The sequence below is a fragment of the Pinus tabuliformis genome, chromosome 4_2 (genome assembly GCF_031772625.1).
Source record: "Pinus tabuliformis cultivar Carrire ecotype Pingquan chromosome 4_2, CPIR1, whole genome shotgun sequence".
Lineage (NCBI taxonomy): Eukaryota > Viridiplantae > Streptophyta > Pinopsida > Pinales > Pinaceae > Pinus > Pinus tabuliformis.
Window position 1 is genome coordinate 329,296,756 of NC_142304.1, and position 20,157 is coordinate 329,316,912.

General features: G+C 39.3%; 1 protein-coding gene across 1 annotated transcript in view; it reads left to right on the forward strand.

The window, feature by feature from the left end:
- LOC149169283 (uncharacterized) overlaps positions 1-20,157 on the forward strand; it is a 324,296-nt gene that overhangs the window by 273,553 nt on the left and 30,586 nt on the right. Inside the window, exon 31 of the mRNA XM_089428626.1 lies at positions 19,664-20,095. Within this exon, the coding sequence (XP_089284752.1) occupies positions 19,664-20,095 (432 nt within the window). The remainder of the gene's footprint in view (positions 1-19,663; positions 20,096-20,157) is intronic.

Below are 20,157 nucleotides of genomic sequence, written 5' to 3' on the forward strand. Positions count from 1 at the left end.
CTATTGACCACCCTCAACCTTGCCTGTTCCTCTACTAATAACTGTAACTTGGTCGTAACACTTGCATTAATTTTAGCTGATTTTGGTAGGATCCAAGTGAATTTTTTTCTTTGTGATTGTCTCATCTTTTTGGCCTGTTTGCGCCTTAAAATCCCCTTGTACTGCTTCTCATTCACAAAAATCAACTTTTCCTTTGTGTCAAATGCATGGCTTGATGTACCCCAGGAAAAAGGGGGCTCTAAGCCCCGCTTACATTCTTAGTAAGATTGTTAGGGTAGGGCTCCCTATCTCCTCCTAAGATTCAGAAAGTATGGTTCCAGGGTGTGCACCAACCCTCCTTTGACAACCCCTTTAAAATTAAACTCGATATTTGCATTTAGAATACGTTTACTGTTTATGAACTGTTTGATATATCTTTCCCTACCTCCGAGATTCGTGGATGTTTGTTTTCCACCAAGACCAGTGCTTTTTTTGCACTGGGCCCCCCTGTCTCCATACTAAAATGACTTTGCCTTTAGACTTCTCTTATTAACAAAGGCTTAATGGGCTCAATTTTTAGGGCTCTAGATTGAAGATTTGAAATGAAGACCAAAAGCACACATAAAGAAATATGTAAATGAGGGAAATGTGGATCCAACTTGTCCCTTCAGTTGAAAAGAAAATGAAATTGTTGAGTTGACTAGTCGCTCACTCTCATAGACTTCACAACACTCTCTCGCAGCTCGCCCTCCCAACTCTCTCTAGCAGCTCAGTCTCACATCACTCTCTCGCTGCGCCTCACAGCTTCCTCACAACGCCTCCCTCACGACCCTCTCCCATCGCCTCTCTCAGCTCCTTCCTCACAGTGTCTGTATACACACCGTCTCCCTCACAACACTCTCACAATGCCTTCCTCTTGCACTCACAACGGCTCTTGCCCACAGCTCCACACAACACTCCACCCACAACTCTCGCCCTCACAACAACACTCCTCCCATAACACTCGCACCACAACACTTCGCCCACAACTCTCGCCCTCACAATACTCGCACCACAACCTCACAACACCCTCACAACACCTGCACCACAACACTTTGCCCACAACAATGTTGAAGAATCTAGGGCAAAGTAGTGTAGTGTGATTCTTCGTTGATAAGAATTTGTGGAGTATTTTTACTTTTCTTGTTAGCTTATGCTTCTTCTTCTTCTTATTAGTGCATATGTGTGTACTTCATCAAACTGCTACGAAAACAAAATAACAGGAACACAACGTTTGGCTCTCTACTAGGGGCAATGTAATGACCAAAAGTCGTATACGCAGCGGAAATATTTAAAATACTTCGTAGACAAAGACATCCATCGTAGGATAGTAAGTTTAAATTGCATATTATAGAAAGAATTGATGTAGGATGATTACAATTGAAAATGATGGTCTTATATATATAGCCAGGGAAGTACTTTTTCATGAACAGGTATGTCTCTAAGACATGCCTTTTCATTATTAACTAACTAACCATTAGTTAATTTACTTATTATTTATTATTATATTTATATTGTTATGATTATTATTTATTATCTATTTTTATGTATTTTTACATAATTTATGTTCCTTCTCCTTCAAAACAATTTGTCCCCAATGCTTGTTGATGAAAGGGCTTGATCTCTTTTCTACAACGTATGTCTTCTGCTTGATATCTTTTTCTGCTACAAATGGCTTCTCGTCTCGGAACAATCATCTTTATCGATACAAGTTGATATGATCCTTGGAATGATACATAAAATTGTGTTACTGAGAATAGATTGGACCATCCTAGATTAACCTTCTGTGGAATTTTCTGATCACTGGAACTTTGTAACAAATTGTTATCAGAAGACTAAATTGAGCTCAATTTAGTATTATTTGTAACATAAACTTGTTGTTTATGTTCTGAGTGATATAGATTTGTAGATTGATTAAGGTGTCTACTGCCGTAATTCGAATGTAGATAAGGAATTTTTCTTGTTTGAACTTAAACGTTTTTATGGCAGTTTCCTGATTTCCATTAGGCATTGTTGTTGTTGACGTAACTACTGAATCCGTTTTTGGAGTGTTCATCATTTGAATGGGAACCTATGGGTACGTATTTACTTCAGTACGATTTGGATTTGCCTGAACTATGAGATTAGTGGGATCGATGTTTGTTTCTTCTTCCAAAACTTGGACTACTACATCTAGCGATTTTGATGCTTCTTTTGCGACAATTTCTTCGAACCTATGCGTCAATGATTTCTTATCGTCTTTAAGTTTTTTAATCTGTTTGAGCAGATTTTGGTTATGATTTTTGAGACGTAAGCATTCCTCATTTTCTGAGTCAACTTTATTTTGGCCTTTAAGTTTCTTGTCTTTTAAACACTTGATTTGTTCTAATAATTTTTTGTTAAGGTCTTTTAAGCATAAATTCTCCTCTTCTTTCTTCGATAGACTTTCATTGAATTTTTTGTCAAAACTCTCTTTTTCTTGTTCTAGGTTGTGCTTCTTAGTTTTGCACTTTTTGACTTGTGCAAGAAGTTTTTCTTGGTGATCTCTGGGGCATGATATTTCTCTGTCTTTGCTGCGGATGACTTCTTCAAGCTCTTTTTGCTTCTTTGATATAGTTTTTTTGTTACCTTGAAACAACAAGTCCGAGATATTCTTAAATTTTTCTAATGAAGATGTTATTGATTTTGATTTACTTGTTATGTCTCAAATTGTGACCATCTTCCCCTTATAAGAAAACGTCAAAACTTGTTTCTCTATGTTTAACATGAATGTACCCAAATTCTTAAACCAGGGTTGACCGAGTATGATGTTAATGTTTTAATTCGTCCTTACAACATGAAATTGAGATATGTAGTCGTAATGACCTATTGTCACTTGTAGATCATTAATTTTATACTCGTTTTGCTCAAAAATATTTTTCTTTACACCAATGCTTGGCTTTGGAATTAATAGTTGATTTGGCAAGTTGATGTTGATATAATTTTTATCATTGCTTGGGCTGATGGCGACATTAACTTCTCTTCCTTGGATACTTGCTTTTAATGTAATTACTTTGTGATCTGTAATTGAAAGACCATTATAGGAAAACCTTTCTTCCTTCGTCATTTTAGAGTTGAGCTCCATAATTTTTTTTGTTTTGTCGAAATGACTTAAGGTATTATATTTAAAGTGCCTTTGGACATTGTACTTCAAGCCTATATATATATATATATATATATATATATATTAGTTTATTTTATTTTTTTCTTCAAAACTCTTTTAATCCAATTTCCTATTATCCTTAATATTTCAAAATTTATTTGTATTCTTTTTATATAATTCTACTTACGCTTTTTTTTCCTTTTGTACTTTAAAAATAATATTTAAATATTGTTTCAATTGCCTTCTTTTAAATATCTTATTGTCCTCTGTATTTATTTTTTAAAATTTCATATAACTTTTTAAACTTTAATTCAACTTCACTTTAACGTAAACTCTTGACTGATATTTTCTCCTTATGTAACCTTTTATAATAATACCCGCTTTGTACTTATATATATTTTCAATAATTTTATGATGTGCATTTTTCTTTAAATACCGCTTTATAATATAATACTTCTCTTTATATATCTTTTATCTATAATATTTTCTTTTTCTTTTTGAAAATATACAACCCTAGTGAAACGTGGCTATTCACCTCTTTGGGATATAATATAAAATATATGTTCACTTATGTACTTTTGAGTCGGTTAATGTTCTCCACTTAAAAAGTAAAACTTATCATTCACATAAAGAGATTTTGTGTTCCTTTTGTTTTTCTTTTACTTTTAAAATACCATGGACCATTACCATGGGTTTCGAAAATCTCTGTTGTTGTTTTCCACGTAAAAAGTAAAACTTACCATTCACATAAAGAGATTTTGTTTTTCTTTTACTTTTAAATACCATGGGCAATTACCATGAGTTTCTAAAACTTCTGTTAATGTTTTCCACGTAAAAAGTAAAACTTACCATTCACATAAAGAGATTTTGTTTTATGTCTCCACTCTTGAGAGGAAAACCCTTTGTAAGTTTTCTCTTATTGAAGCTTCTTATTTGAACAATTGCCAAACCCTAAACCCTTGACTAGGATATCCTCCAAGCATAAGTCAAATTCTTCCACTTTCTGCACTATAACTTCTGACACATGGACCTCAGCACTTCGTCCTCCTCCTTCTGGCACTTCATTCTTCTTTCAACTTGTTAGTAACCTTGTTGAACTTGCTCTAGTGAAGACACTATTGATGAGACCTTTCTCCTTTTATGATGGTTCCTTTGTTCTTTCCACCAATCAACTAACTTGGATGTAGGGCTATTATGACTGTATAAAGAGATCTGATTCTCGTACGTGTGACTGTTGTCTAGGATAGAAAACAGTCCCTTCAACTTTGATCTTGGTCCTTCTTCCTTCATTTATGAGGGCTTCTCCTTCGCTTGTAGAGAGAGGCCTTGTAGACCTTGTTTGCACCCAAAACAATGAGATAGGATGACCTTTACTTTTCTGCTGCTATGGCCGCAGGTACACCTTCTTTAACCTTGCACGTGTGGTTGTAGCTGCTCTAGAAACTGTCTTCTTACCCTCGCTATTCTCTCTCCTTATCACACTGTCCTTGTAATCCTTTCCTTGGCTTTTCTCCGTCCTCTTTCTTGCTTGTAGATTTCAGAGTTAAGTGATATTAAATGAGGAGTGGACAACCTCTATAAATAGAGGTCTGTCCCTCCTCTTTAGGCTGACTTGACTGTCCATTAGGCCGACTTGATAATTCATCTTTTATTTATCATTTTGCTGCTTGGAGACTTCGTTGTGGCTAGGAGAGGATTTGACTATGCTTGGAGGTGTTCCCATGACCTTGTATGTAACATACCCTCAAAGTGTCTCATCATAATTACATTTTGACTTTGACTTTCTAGAAGCACTTTAAAATGTGCTTGACCTATTTTCAATGAGCAAGAAACTCATTGAGAAATAATATAAAAATAATTTCTCTTTTCTTGAATAAATACAAATATCAAAATTACATTTACGAAGACCAAACCTAGTTACATTTCCTTCAACAAGCAAAGCCATGCAAATATTTTTTTGGAAAAATGCGGTTTGTGTTACGATGTGTAAAAGATCCAAATATATCATGTTGAGTCATTGGTCCTTGTATCTAGTCAAGCATCTTCCAATGTTGAAGTTGTAGCGTAATATGCACTGCAATGAGATTTTCTGCTCCCCTAGAGGTCAGTTTGTTCCTCTTGACAGCTAGGACAAAATTAGTAGTGGACTAGTTCATCTTGGGTGCAGGGGAAGAGGTAATCTAAGGCAACAAACTCATAGCAAGAGTGTGAACCACTGGGGACTTATCCCTGTGCATCCTCCACTGCCCCATTGGCGATCCTTTTGCTGCCACTTGTAACTCAACCTCAATGTTTGGTTTGTTGAACGAGCCATCAAAAATAAATTGTTGACAAATTATTTTTCCATCTTTTGCAGGAGACATCTTCTCAGGCCTCTTCGTATACCATTTCAAATTAATTGCATACAATGCCATGTAAAATGATGTGTTCCTGGTGTCCAACGTACATATAATGATGGTCAAATTTAATGAAAGAACTCTAATGTGGGCTTCCTTGCATGAAGGATAACTCTTACTCAAACCAACATATTATCAAAGGCCTCATCAATTCCTCGAAGACTTGAGCGTTTGGGTTTGCATATTTGATTAGTGGTGACCTTTGATATAGGTCTTATGAATGATAACAAGTATTTGCAATCTGTTGATGCCACACTTGAAGCTTCACCTGCTTCCCTCATTTTACTTGGACACTGACCAACTAGTCCATTCATTGGTCTCAACCATCTATTGCAATGGTTCCTATACATCATTTATCCTTTCTAATAGAAGAAAATTGATAGCATATCTAGTCTTTGTGGGCTTGAGGAATTCCTTCCTCCAACAATTCACATAGATGTCTAAGGAGTTATGGTGATTGTAAATGAATATCTGCACATCTCTAGCTGCTTTCACCATATTTGATATCTAATCAATGTTCCCAGTCAATCTTGTTCCCTAACGACAATATTGACATATCTATTGGCGACTTTGTTGGAGGAACGAAGCCCTAGTTCCTCATTCAACTCCAAAGTCAATGTTTGTAGGGTGAAGCAAGCATCGGTTTAGGCAATCTTTGAATTCTCCTTGGCGAGTCCACAATTACTTGTTATGCAAAGGCCAAAGAAATGCCTCACATTGCCACTTCCCATGATGAACAAAGAGATGAAGATGAATTCGATCTCATCGACATATATTTTGACAAGTATAAGGAAGACTGTAGGCATTTCGTCAAAGAATGCACAAATGAAAGTTAGCTACTCAGTTTATGCATTCGGGGAAGAAATGAAGTGAAATGTAGCTCCAATACAAGAATAATCCATCAGAAGAACTTTATGAAGATACCTTGGAAAGACAATGGGAGGTCAACAACTTGTGTAACACTGTGCAAGAGATACATGGAGATTTGTACAAAAAACAAGTGGGAGGCTTTGGCCTGGGTCACCAAGATGAAAGTATTGATGAAAGCTTAATAGTCTAGGTTGAGGAAGCCTCCATTAAGCATGATGAGGATCGCGAAGAAGGGGGTTCCCTCAAAAGTAGAATGGAAGATGACCCCATCTTTATTAAGGATGTTGCCTTTGACATTAAGGGCCTTCAGGGAGATGACCTCGATAACCCCTTGGGCGTTGATATCAGTGATTACGTGCATATTGAAGAAGGGAAGTGGGAGATCAAGGGGCATCGTTTTGACCAGACTCTATCTACGATACTAATGATGATGATATTAATAGGGGCCATATCTTTCCTCATGATCCTGGGGATATAGTTGAGTCACATGTGGACACTTTCCTCAACCCTTTTTATGCTAATAATGATGAGCCTTTCCCCTTCTTGAGCATGATCATCGCCAAGATTAACCTATTGACCATCATCCTTTGTGCCACCCTCCTCCTTTTCCCTCTTGCATTGACTTCAAAGCAACCTCAAGGCCCGACACTACTAGGGAAGACCGTGATAAAGATTTCATGAGTTCAATTATCTAATCATCCATTCTCTGTTGTAGGAAATGATCCGACTCTCCAAATTTTTGTCCTTCCTATCGCACATTTCTCCTTTTTGTGATGTTTGGGTTTCTTATTTTACCACCTCCCGCGCTTGTGATCCTACATATAATTCATCCTATCTCTTCTTTTGGATCTGTTGCATGAGTAAACAAAGGGGAAGGTGTTCTCGTATTGATTGGATGACATGTTGGTTGTGTTACTTGTGAAAATTTGGCAGACCCATATTTCTACTGCAACAACTGATTAAGTTTCTTCTATTTGTTAATTACTGAACAAATTATTTATTGCATCCTACAACAAACACCAAAACTAATACACTGCAACCTTCACCAATTAAATTAAATGCGGAAAGAAGAAACTGAGCAAGAAAGAAATACACAACACATGGCACCGTTATTTTTGGATAAATGTCCTCGGAAAAGCCCAATGCAGGAAAATCGGTGCAACAACTAAGGGTTTGTATTATTAAGCAGTGATTTATGAATACAAACTTTGGATGCCTTGCTGTCTATCGAATACAGAGAATTTGAATGACATAAAGCTTAGTGAGAGATACCTCACAATATCATTGGTGATCCAAGAATGATCCAGCCACTGAATGGCTAGTCCCTAGCAGCCTCTACGCAGTTTCTGCTCAAACGCTGTGCTGTTCTGCGTCATTGCTTTTGGGGCCTGCATTACACCATCTGGCAGATCGTTTTGCTTCTGGAACTTCGACCTCTGCCCTCCTGGTCTCACACCTCGAATTTTGGCTCCAGAACTCGACTTCTCCAGCAAAATACTGATCTCCTCTTAGGCTCTGCGTTGCTTTTGTGTTAGCTTACGTTGCTCTTGCGTGGCCTCTGCGCTGCCTCTTCTGGATCTCCCTCTGCCTTCTCTGAGATGTAATCCTGGATTAGGAACCTCCAACCGGAAAATTATCCCTGCCCCTCACTGTAGGAAATCACTTTGACCTTCTCTCTAGCAACTGCTGCACTTCCCTCTTTGAGAAATTCGATCTCTCATCTCCTACTTAATGTGTCTTCCAAATGCCATCAAGCCTCCTCTTATAATTGTCTAGTTGAGAACCAACGAGCCAAATTAGATGCTAATCAATGGCTTAGATCATTTTGGCTTGATCCGCGTCTTCTTCTAGAAGTTTCACCCCCAGTTTGATTAATACCCTTTAATTATTTTATTTTTCTAAGTTTAGACTTAGGCCTCCATTAAAAACAATTAATTATTTTAAGAAAATTGTTTCCGGTTGGAATTTCCCAAAACGATTTCTGGGTATTGTGGAATACATGTGTCCTAGTCTCCCTGCAAATTTTGAGGCTAAGAGCACCTCCAATGCTACTAGAAATCAACACTCCCTCTTAGCGAGGAATGTGCTCTAATAATGCAACCTGCTGAACGCTGAAGCATCACCCGAACTCTGTAACATGTCCCTCTGCATCGCTGATGTTTGACATCGCTGCCCATTAACCACTGCGCAAATGCTGCATCTGTACTACTGCTGACCTTGCCACTTCCAACACTACGTCTCTACTGCAACCCTCATAAGTTCTGCATTTGTGCTGCTGCTGGCACTGCCACTGCCAATACTACATCTACACTGCAACCTTCTCCAACTGCTGCTGCTACTGCATCAACAATAGAAAAACATAAAAAATTACTGAACAGGTGTTCAACATGATGCATCTGTTGCTGGAGTTCTGATTGTTGCTAGTCTCTACGCTGACCCTTTGAAGCCTCTGTGCTGCTACTCAATTTGTACTATGCCAACTGCACTGCTGCCAACTCTGCTCTGTGTTGCTCAGTCTTTGGCGATCCTAGCCACTGCAACTTTCACTCCGACTCTCCATTGCATCAACTGACACTGGTCGATCCTGCTACTTTTGATCTAGGCTCCTGTAGCAAGGTATTGACTTGAGAGGTGGACTTCTCAAGGATCCTGCCCATCTGCAGTTCTTTAAAACTACAGTTCTAGATCACCCCACCTCTTCCCTGGAGGTATTTGGGTAACCATGGAAAACTCCTCCTCCTCGATCTTTGCGGTTGCAGCGTTCGGATCATGCTTCTCGTCTTTGTCCTTCTTCTTGAGAGGACACTACATAACGTAGTGACCAAATTCACCACAGCGGAAGCCCTTGATCTTTGAAACATCTTTCTTCTTCTTCCGTTGCTCTTGTTGCCCCTTAGATGCGAGGGCTACATTTTCTTCCTCCTCCTTGGGCTTTGTCCCACTGTTGCTGCTGCTACTATCAAGTTTGCACTTGACTAAGTCTCTCCTCATCTCTTCCTGCTGAAGAGTGGCCCACATCCCTTCTTAATCTGACAATCTCTCTTTGCCCAGGATGCTTTAGATAAATACTTGCCATTCTTCTGAAACAGAATTCAGGGCTAGCCTCACCATCTTGGTAGGCTGAGGTGTTGATCCCACAACTGCCAACGAGCCTCGGATTTCCTGAAGCTTCATTAGGAGCGGATCAATGCGTTCCCCCTTCTGCATCTACATGGATTTCATCCTCTACTCCAAGTACATCTTCCGCTGCTTCGAAGATCCTTCGTATAGCGTGGCCAAAGCTTCCCACATTTGTCGAGTAGTATCTTTGTCGGAAATGTGACACACTACATGATCCCTCACTCTGTTGAGGATCAACCTCTTGGCCTTCACCCTCTCGACCTTGTACTTCTTGAGAAATTTTGGATTTGCGGATACAACTACCACAGTGTCGACATAGGTTTTGAGATCGTGCCGAGTAGTATCCTTGCCTTCCAGATCATGTAGTTGGAAGCACCCTCCAATCGACCCTGATCTTGAAATCCATGTGCTGCCATCTTTGCCAGTGAAATGTCGAACTGCCTCCTCTCTCCTTTGCGCAACACTAGGCTAGCCTATGCACTCCTTGCTGGAGTTAGTAGATCTGTTGTTCCCTGCTGCTGCTCAACAAATGAGAATTCAGAGTTCTTGGCTGGACGTCCTCTGAGGAAGAATTCCCTCAAGGCGTCTCACCAGAAACTGCTTTGCACTGAAGCTTATGCTATGTTGCTCCCTTTCCACTGACAAATCTCAATCTATAGATTTTACCTCTCTATCGACTCACTTAGAGAGAGATCTTCCACGAAAATCTTACCCTCCTAGCTTGGACTGTGCAATCCCTCTTGGGATTTGATTTACTGCCTATGTAACACTTCGACCCTCCTCCTCTTCAGTGGTAGGCTCTTCCAGATCTGCTCTCTTCCTTCACCTGCTGCTCTGATACCGTGTGAAAATTTGGCAGACCCATATTTCTACTGCAACAACTGATTAAGTTTCTTCTGTTTGTTAATTACTTAATTTTTTTTTTACTGCATCCTACAACAAATACCAAAACTAATACACTACAACCTTCATCAATTAAATTAAATGCAGAAACAAGAAACTGAGCAAGAAAGAAATACACAACACATGACACTGTTATTTTTGGACAAATGTCCCTGGAAAAACCCAATGTGGGAAAACAAGTGCAACAGTTGACAGTTTGTATTATTAAGCAGTAATTTCTGAATACAAACTTTGGATGCCTTGCTGGCTATCCAATACAAAGAATCTCACTGACAGAGAGCTTAGTGAGAGATACATCACACTATCATTGGCGATCCAAGACTAATCCAAACACTGAATGGCTAGTCCTAGAAGCCTCTATGCAGTTTCTGCGCAATCATTGCGCTATTCTGCGTCACTACTTCTGGGGTCCTTGTCACTCCTTCTGGTTGATCATTTTGCTTCTGAACTATGACTTTTGCCCTCCCAGTCTCACACCCTAGTGTCTGGCTCCAGAACTTGACTTCTCCAACAAAATACAGATCTCCTCTTAAGCTCTGCGTTGCTTTTGCGTGAACTTACACTGCTCCTGCGTGGCCTCTGCGCTGCCTCTTTTGGATCTCTCTCTGCCTTCCCTATGATGTATTCCCGGATCGGGAACCTCCAACCAGAAAATTATCCCCGCCCCTCACTGCAAGAAATCACTTCGACCTTCTCTCTAGCAACTGCTGCGTTGCCCTCTCTGAGAAATTCGATCTTTGATCTCTTACTCGATGTGTCTTCCAAATGCCCATCAAGCCTCCTCTTATAATCCTCCAGTTGAGAACCAACAACCCAGATTAGATGCTAATCAATGGCTCAGACCATTTTGGCTTGATCCTCGTCTTCTTCTAGAAGTTTCACCCTCAGTTTGATTAATGCCCTTTAATTATTTTAATTTCCTAAATTTAGACTTAGGTCTCGATAAAAATAATTAATTATTTTAATAAAACTGTTTCTGGGTGGAATTTCCCAAAACGATTACTGGGTATTGTGGAATACATGTATCCTAGCCTTCCTGCAAATTTTGAGGCTAAGAGCACATCCGATGCTACCAGAAATCAACATTAGCCACCACTAGTGGATGACACCTATATGATAAATTTTTCTTCTCCATTTGTCTTCAACTCGATATACCACCATTCTCTGCCACTTGAGGCAACCATTATGTGCCCTTGCCCATCTGTATGATCGTATGTTTGAAGGTGGGCCTTATAACCCCGAAGGCACGAATTTCATTATATAATTGGGTATTTTTTCTTACTTATAATGGACTCATCTGGATGGCTTAGTGGTGGGATTCGACATAAAGAATTGGCTTGGTTTGTGCTCTTGTCTCCTTGTCCAACTTGGTGGTTAGTCTTGTATCTAGTCCCATGGGATCTCATTTACTGGCTACTGGTTTCAGGATTGGCACTACATGGGAAACCCCGATTTTGGTTGTATGGTTCTGTAATTCTTCTTCTCTTCTTGAAATTTTGCACTTTTTCGCTGCCTTCTTCTGGATATCGAACTTATGAGAGAATGTATCAAACGAATCAAACTGCACTGTATATATACCCTTTTCTGGACTTTGTTTGAGGCCAACTTGATCTTCTTAAGGCCGACTTGGTGTGGAGGTGACAAATGACTTATTTGACTCTATAAAAATTCTTTTTACATGATTTAAAAGCTAAAGAAGGGTCTCTTTAAATGGACAATGACTCTAATGACTTTGAATAAATCCTAGAAGTCCTCAATGGGAACTTTGACCTAAAACATGATGACCCAAGCATGAAATCCATGCTTTAATAAGTCATATTAATAATAATAAAAAAATCTCTTTCTTTCTTTTGATAAATACATTTCATTATGACTCAAATACTGTTATGAATACTGAACCTAGTTAAGTTTTTCAACATGACTTTCCAGAGATTTCAACACAATGACATCCTTAAAACATGCCGACTTGCTTGCTTTCTATGAACTAGGAACCCTATCGGCATGATTCTAGATATCAATACAATTTCTCCCTCTTGAACACGAATCATTCTAGGGAGAATCCTCTTGCCACAAACTTTTTCTTCATTCTTCAAATATTTCCATCTGCTGCCATAGCCTTGGCCCTCTTCACATTGTACCCGCAATCCTCACTAGGAGGCCATGGAAGAAATGATTTATGTAGACAAGTTTGTTCAACAAGAGTAAGCCATGTACACCCGCATATCTTATCCAATCGGTAAGCCATTACAAGTGGTTAAACTCTTTTATAATTATTTGATATATATACTTGTATATATAATATGTCTTATGGAGGTTAACTTTGAGACTAAAATACCTCCCAAAAGTTGTAAGATCTCAGTTTCTTGATTTAGCCAAAAACACCCAAAAAATATTACAATAAAATTGGTTGCCGAGAATATTAACAAAATGCAATGTTTCTGTAGAAAATTTACACAGATAATGGCACTATCCAAACTTAACAAGAGAAAACACAAACAACAGTTATCAACCTTATTTTATTAATTGGAATAAGACGTTTAATGCCAAAATACCAGCAGATAGCTAAATTGTTGAATAATAACAATACGACCTTCCAAAAGTACTGTTACAACAATGCTCTAGCCTCAAAATTGAACTGGAAATGTAACTCCAATTTAGTATTTGGATGATTCTCACTCTAATCTTTAGATCTGTTCTAGATCTGATCACCTAATAATGTCGTTGAAACTCTGTGAGATGTTTGAATGAAATCTTCTCCATAATGGGTTGGGGTTTCGTCCAACTCACATAAGAACCCAAGTGTTTTCGTCCTAGGGCTCACTGAAGATGAGAACTAGGTTCTTGTGAAAATTCCTTGAATTGTAGCGACTGAAAATTATTCTCCTAACTTTAACAGTTTATTTGTCTTCTATTAAATTATTAACAACAAATAGTGAATAATTCATCCTGTAATTCTTCAAAAACAAAATGTTGCAAACATATAAAAGCTAGAACTGAGATAGATGCACACACACAATAAAAAGACACCGTTATTTTTTGGACAAAAGTCCTCGAAAAAGTCCCTAAGGGAAAACCAATGCAGCAGCTGAGGGTTTTATTATTGTGCAAAAAAAATAGAGAATTACAACTGCTGACGTTTCTGGCTCAGCTCTGGTAATTTATCTCAATTGGAAATATACTGGAGATCCAAGATCTCCTCTACAAATCAACATGGCCTCCTTTGGCCTGCTTGCACTCCTTCTCGACACTCGCACTAGTTGCCTAAAATGTGTACTGTTGGTTGAAGGAAATTCCTACAACCTAGAAATTGCCTCCAGGTGAGCCATCCTGCCTCTTTTTGCCACTGGAAACCACTCGTTTTGCTTTATAAACCCTGATCTGGCCTCCCGCAACTGAAACAAGCTGATTCTAGCAACTTGTACTACTTCGTACGACCTCTTCTATAGATAAATTGAACCTCCCTTTCCTAACTCTGTAACATTGGAAGATTTCTGAGAATTTCTCTGGAAATTCTCACTACTGCAAACCGTTGCTACTATCTCTCCCTTGGCTTGAACTGCATCTTGCTGAATACTGCGAATTTGGTAATTTGAACTGCCTTTCTCACTTGATGTGTCTTCTCCAATCCCTTCGACCTACTCTTGTAATGTCTCGTTGGAGCATTAACAACCAAGCTCTAATCATGATCGATGGCTCAAATCATCTTAGACTTTGTCAAGTTACTTTTCCTCTAGAGAAAAATCGATTTCCTCAATTAATACCCATTAATTAATTAATTTTCCTAAGTTAAACTTAGGAACCTTTTAATTATTGATCAATCAATTTAATTGAGGGGTTTCTAAGTGTTTTCTCTCGAAACTTTTTCTGGGTTTTGGAGATCTTGTGTTCCTTAGCCTGTCTGACACCTTAGAGACTAGAACACTTGTTTGATGCTACCATATCCTTAAAAAAATAACACTTCCTCTTGGTGAGGAAGGTGTCTCCGCACTCCATGCTGCTAATCTTCTCCTTGATGAACAATTTGTAGCTAGACTGATCCAAGCTGCTTGTGTCTGACATTTGTTAGACCTCCTTTCTTCACATCTCACACTCATCTGATTCCTTGTCACTAGTAATCACTTTGAAGAAGTCAATCTGGGAAACATTGTCTACCATATTACTACGCATACTCTGGTTCACATGCCATCAACTGTAGTTGAATCAATTTCTGATCTCACATTGTTGGTGTGCCTACGTTGCTGCTTCTGCACTGCCTTTGCGCTTCTGCTACCACTGTGACTATGTGCACTGATATGCGTAGAACCTGAAGACCAAGCCTCCATAGGGATGCTCTCTCTGAAGCTAGACTCCCTCTGAGTTTCGAACTCATGTTGATCTACCATATCCTTAAAAAACTAACATCCTCTTAGTGAGGAAGGTGTCTCCGCACTCCATTTTGCTAATCTTCTCCTTGATGAGCAATTTGTAGCTAGACTGATCCATGCTGCTTGTGTCTGACATTTGTTAGACCTCCTTTCTTCACATCTCACACTCATCTGATTCCTTGTCACTAGAAATCACTTTGAAGAAGTCAATCTGGGAAACATTGTCTACCATGTTACTATGCATACTCTGTTTCACATGCCATCAACTGTAGTTGAATCAATTTCTGATCTCACATTGTTCGTGTGTCTACATTGTTGCTTTTGCACTGCCTTTGCGCTTCTGCTACCATTGTAACTATGTGCATTGATCTGCGTAGAACCTGAAGAACAAGCCTCCATGGGGATGCTCTCTCTGAAGCTAGACTCCCTCTGAGTCTCGAACTCATGTTGATCTACCATATCCTTAAAAAACTAACACTTCCCCTTAGGGAGGAAGGTGTCTCCGCACTCCATGCTGCTAATCTTCTCCTTGATGAACAATTTGTAGCTAGACTAATCCACGCTGCTTGTGTCTGACATTTGTTAGACCTCCTTTCTTCACATCTCATCCTCATGTGATTCCCTGTCACTAGAAATCACTTTGAAGAAGTCAATTTGGGAAACATTGTCTACCATGTTACTACACATACTCTGATTCACATGCCATCAACTGTAGTTGAATCAATTTCTGATCTCACATTGTTGGTGCGCCTACGTTGCTGCTTCTGCATTGAGCACTTGACTATTCCTAGCTGGGTTTGCAATTGCCTCTCAAGTATCTCACTACAACTAGCTTTGTACTATCCCTCAAGATCTGACTGCGCCTTGTTGACATCTTGATCCTCCTGCTACTTTACTATTGTGGGCCACTGTAGCGAAGGTGTTGATCCATATGTAGAAACTGGATCAAGACTTCGTTTTGCTCTTCCATGGACCCTGCCCATATTGATAATATGAAGTATCATGCTCCTCCTCCATTTGGAGGTATTGCTGCTATCAATGAAAATTCCTCTAATTTGGAGGTCAACTCATCGATCTTTGCCAAAGATGCTGTCTACTACCCCTTCTTGTTCTTCTTCCTCTTTGGACGTTGGGTGATGTAGTGACCAAACTCACCACATCCAAAGGACTTGACCTTTGACAAGTCCTTCTTCTTCTTCTCTGCCTTTGAGTCTTGTCCCTGACTAGGACCCATCTTTGCCTTTCCCTTACTTGCAAGGGCTACGTTCTCTTTTTCCTTGTCCACTTTCGGTCCCTTGCTACTGTTGCTTATAGTACCATATGCGAGGTTGAGCCTTAGCTCCTCTTGATTGAAGTCATACTCCCAACTTGGAAGTGTGTCTCGTTTAGAAATCATTAGGACGAATGTACGCCACTCCTTGTAGAACCTGTTGAGTGTCGTGTGCACCAACTCACTATCAGATGTTTTCTCTCCTACAGTTGGAAATTCGTCTCTGATTCCCCGAATGCTGGTGAAGTAAGATGTAACATCCTCGCCCTTCTGCATTCTGACTGACCTTGACTTCTTCTTGAGAATCATTTTCCGATTCTCACATGGATCTTCATACAACTTCACAACGCCATCCCACATGTCCTTTGCTGTATTCTTATCTGCAATATGATCCCAAACTCCACCTAGGACCATCCTCTTAGTCTTGGCCATCTCTTTCTTGAAGGCTGCCCGTTGTTGTGGATCTGCTGGCTCAACCATTACATTTGTTACAAATTTATTCATTTCGTGCTCATCTAATAAGAATTGCATCATGGCCTTTCAGATGCCAAAATTAGAGGCTTTGTCAAGTTTGTCCTGATCTCTTGAGACCTGTTATGGCCATCTCTGCAAAACTCAGAAACAGGAGAAATGTATGCTAGAATCTCCTTCTCCTTTTCAGCGACTAAGTCGACCTTCTTCTTGCACTTGCACTCCCAGTTGGAAATGCACAAATCTAGTTCTGCACTTGCCTCCGGTGTCCTTCTTGGTACTCGTGTTGCTTGCTACTTCTCCTCTAGACAACTCACTCTACCTTCTGGATGTCCTTCTTCAGTACTAGCACACAAATTGCTGACCCTGAAGCATGCACTGGCTGGACTGACAATCCTGCTATTGCCTTAGCCACTGGGAATGACGACCTCCTTTCCTGAAACTGGAAACTTGAAAACCCTTTGAGACATACACTAGAAATTTCCTTTGTGTGTGCTTTTCTCTTCCTTCCCTACGTTGATCTGCAACTGCAAAACCCTTGCTGCAAAATCAATATGCTAGATTTGCTCTGCGAAATCAACTGATTTGCTAACCCTTACTGGAAATCCTACTGCTTGCTGTTACTGCTCTTGAGGCAACTCGAGCTTTTCCTTCACCCTAAACTAGAAATCGATTTTCCTGTCGCCAACAATTCGCATTGTCTGGCTGGCCTGTGGAGATATGGCTCTCTGTGCTTCATATCTCCCTTTGAAACTGCATGATCTAACTTCCTTTTTCCTAGAGCCTTTGATTTGATCTTCTTTGCTCTGATACCATGTGAAAATTCCTTGAACTGCAGCAACTGGAAATTATTCTGCTAACTTTAATAGTTTATTTGTCTTCTATTAAATTATTAATTGAAAATAATGAATAATTCACAGTACAATTCTTCACAAATAAAACATTGCAGAAATATAAAAACTGGAACGGACACACAATAAAAATGACACTGTTGTTTTTGGACAATAGTCCTTGGAAATACCCCAAAGGGGAAACCAGTGCAGCAGATGAGGGTTTTATTTTTATGCATCAAAAATAGAGAATTACAACTTTTGCCCTTTCGGGCTTAGCTCCAAATCTTTATATCAACTGGAAATATACTGGAAATCCAAGATCTCCTCTTTAATTCAACTCGACCTCCTTTGGCCTACTCGCACTCCTTCCCAACATTCGCACTGGTTGCCTAAAATGCGCATTGTTGGCTAAAGGAAATTCATATATCCTATAAATTGCCTCCAGGTGAGCCGTCCTGCCACTTTTTGCACTGGAAACCACTTACTCTGCCTTCTAGACCCTGATCCAGCCTTCTACAACTAAAACAAGTTGATTCCAGCAACTCACACTAGCAATCTGGGCAACTCGCACTGCTTTGTATGGCCTCTTTTGCAGATAAATTTTGCCTCCCTTTCTCGACTTTGGAACACTAGAAGATTTCCTGAGAATTTCTCTGGAAATTCTCAGTATTGCAAACCCTTGCTACTATCTCTCCCTTGGGTTGAACTACACCTAGCTGAATACTACGAACTGGGTAATTCGAACTGCCTTGCTCACTTGATGGGTCTTCTCCAATCCCTTCGACCTGCTCTTATAATCTTTCGCTGGAGCATCAATGACCAAGATCTAATCATGATCGATGGCTCTGATCATCTTAGACTCCATCAAGTCACTCTTTCAAAAGTCTCTAGAGAAAAATCGATTTCCTCAATTAATACCCATTAATTAATCAATCTTCCTAAGTTAGACATAGGAACCTTTTAATTATTGATCAATTAATTTAATTAAGCGTTTCTAATTGTTTTCTCTCGAAACCTTTTTTGGGTTTTGGAGATCTTGTGTTCCTTAGCCTCTTTGACACCTTAGAGACTAGAACACCTGTTTGATGCTACGATATCTATCAAAACTAACTGTTCCCATCACCTCTCCACAAAAAATTACTGAAATCCAAGATATCCCCAAATGACTTGCGTCTCCTTTTAAAGGCTTGATGAATCTCTCTCCGACCTTCTAGAAGTAGTACATTTTATTATTTTATTCTTACTCTAGAAGCTTCTCTCCTTTTCTTAATTTAAGTGACTTTTTATTTTATTTTATTCAAGTCACTTTTTCCCTCCTGGCCATTTTCTGTAATTAAGCACTTTTCCCTTCTTTTATTTAATTAAGTGACTAATTAAAGTTACTTTTAATCCGGGGAAATGATTAATTGGCCACCATAGTTCCTCCAACCACTAGAGGTCACTTCTTACCATCCGATCTTGTAGATCTCTTCATTCCAGTTCCAGCGAGCTATTACACCCGGATGTTTCTCCATGCAATCCTCCCAAATGACACTTAATTAAACTATTCTAATGATAACCCCACTTTACAAGAATCATCGGATTGCTACGGAACCAAGAACAAACTGTGCGGAACTGATTGTGATGATGAGATATAATGAGTGAACCCTGTTGGATGCCATAAAACTCCTCCGAAAACCCTCTGGGCCCACTGATGATGTAATCCCTCTCTTGTGACCTGGCTGTCATACATCCTGGAAATCGATCCTAACTGCATCATCAGGAAAACTGAATATGAGCAGTTATGTTTTATTTCATCCTTGCGATTGGTTCAACAACTAATGGGCAGTTATGTTTTATTTCATTACTGCACAAAAAAATGATCCATCATAGAAGCTTAAATTATTGGGTCACAGCAGAGTCATGAGCATCCCCTCCTCCAATATTGTCGAGAAGGGTCAACGTGTTGGAGATGCATCTATTTGTAGCTTTCTAGATTTTTATATAGTGTATGTATTACATTGCATATCTTATCACATGTCTGTGGTCTCAAAACATCTGTTATAACTTGGCATGTGAAACAAATTGTATGTACATATCTCTTTGGAATGTCTTTATTTGCTGTAAATGTTATTATTATCTCATCAGTTCTGTGCCATATTATACCATGTGTTATATATTTCTGGTCATCTCCTGGCTTGCTTTTGAGTTTGTTTGTATCAGCGGTTTACATTCTTGTTGCATATAAGTGGTTGCTTCGTATACCCCTCTGCTTTGTTTATTACCTTAACTTGGCTCTGACATACATGGTTTTCCAGGTTTTTCTGACTGAAATTGGTTCAAGATTTGTCCCTTTGCCCGAAGAGAGACTTCTTGCTGTTGTGCACGCATTGTTGCACCGCTGCTATAAATATCCTACTGCCACAACAGCAGAGGTTCCCCAGTCTCTCAAAAAGGAGCTTTCAGGTGTTTGTAGGGCTTGCTTTTCAGCAGATACTGTGAACAAACATGTTGAGTTTGTGAATGAGTACAAACGGGACTTTGAATGTGATCTTGATCCAGAAAGTACATCAACATTTCCAGCTACTCTATCTGAATTGACTGAGCGTTTGAAACATTGGAAGAATGTTCTGCAAAGCAATGTGGAAGATAGATTTCCTGCTGTCCTGAAACTGGAAGAAGAAAGCAGGGCTCTGCGTGAGTTTCATGTGGTTGATGTGGAAGTTCCAGGACAGTATTTTGCAGATCAGGTATGAAGCTTCTTGTGCATATTCAACTATTGGCACTGTGTGCCTGAGTTATTGTGGAATAC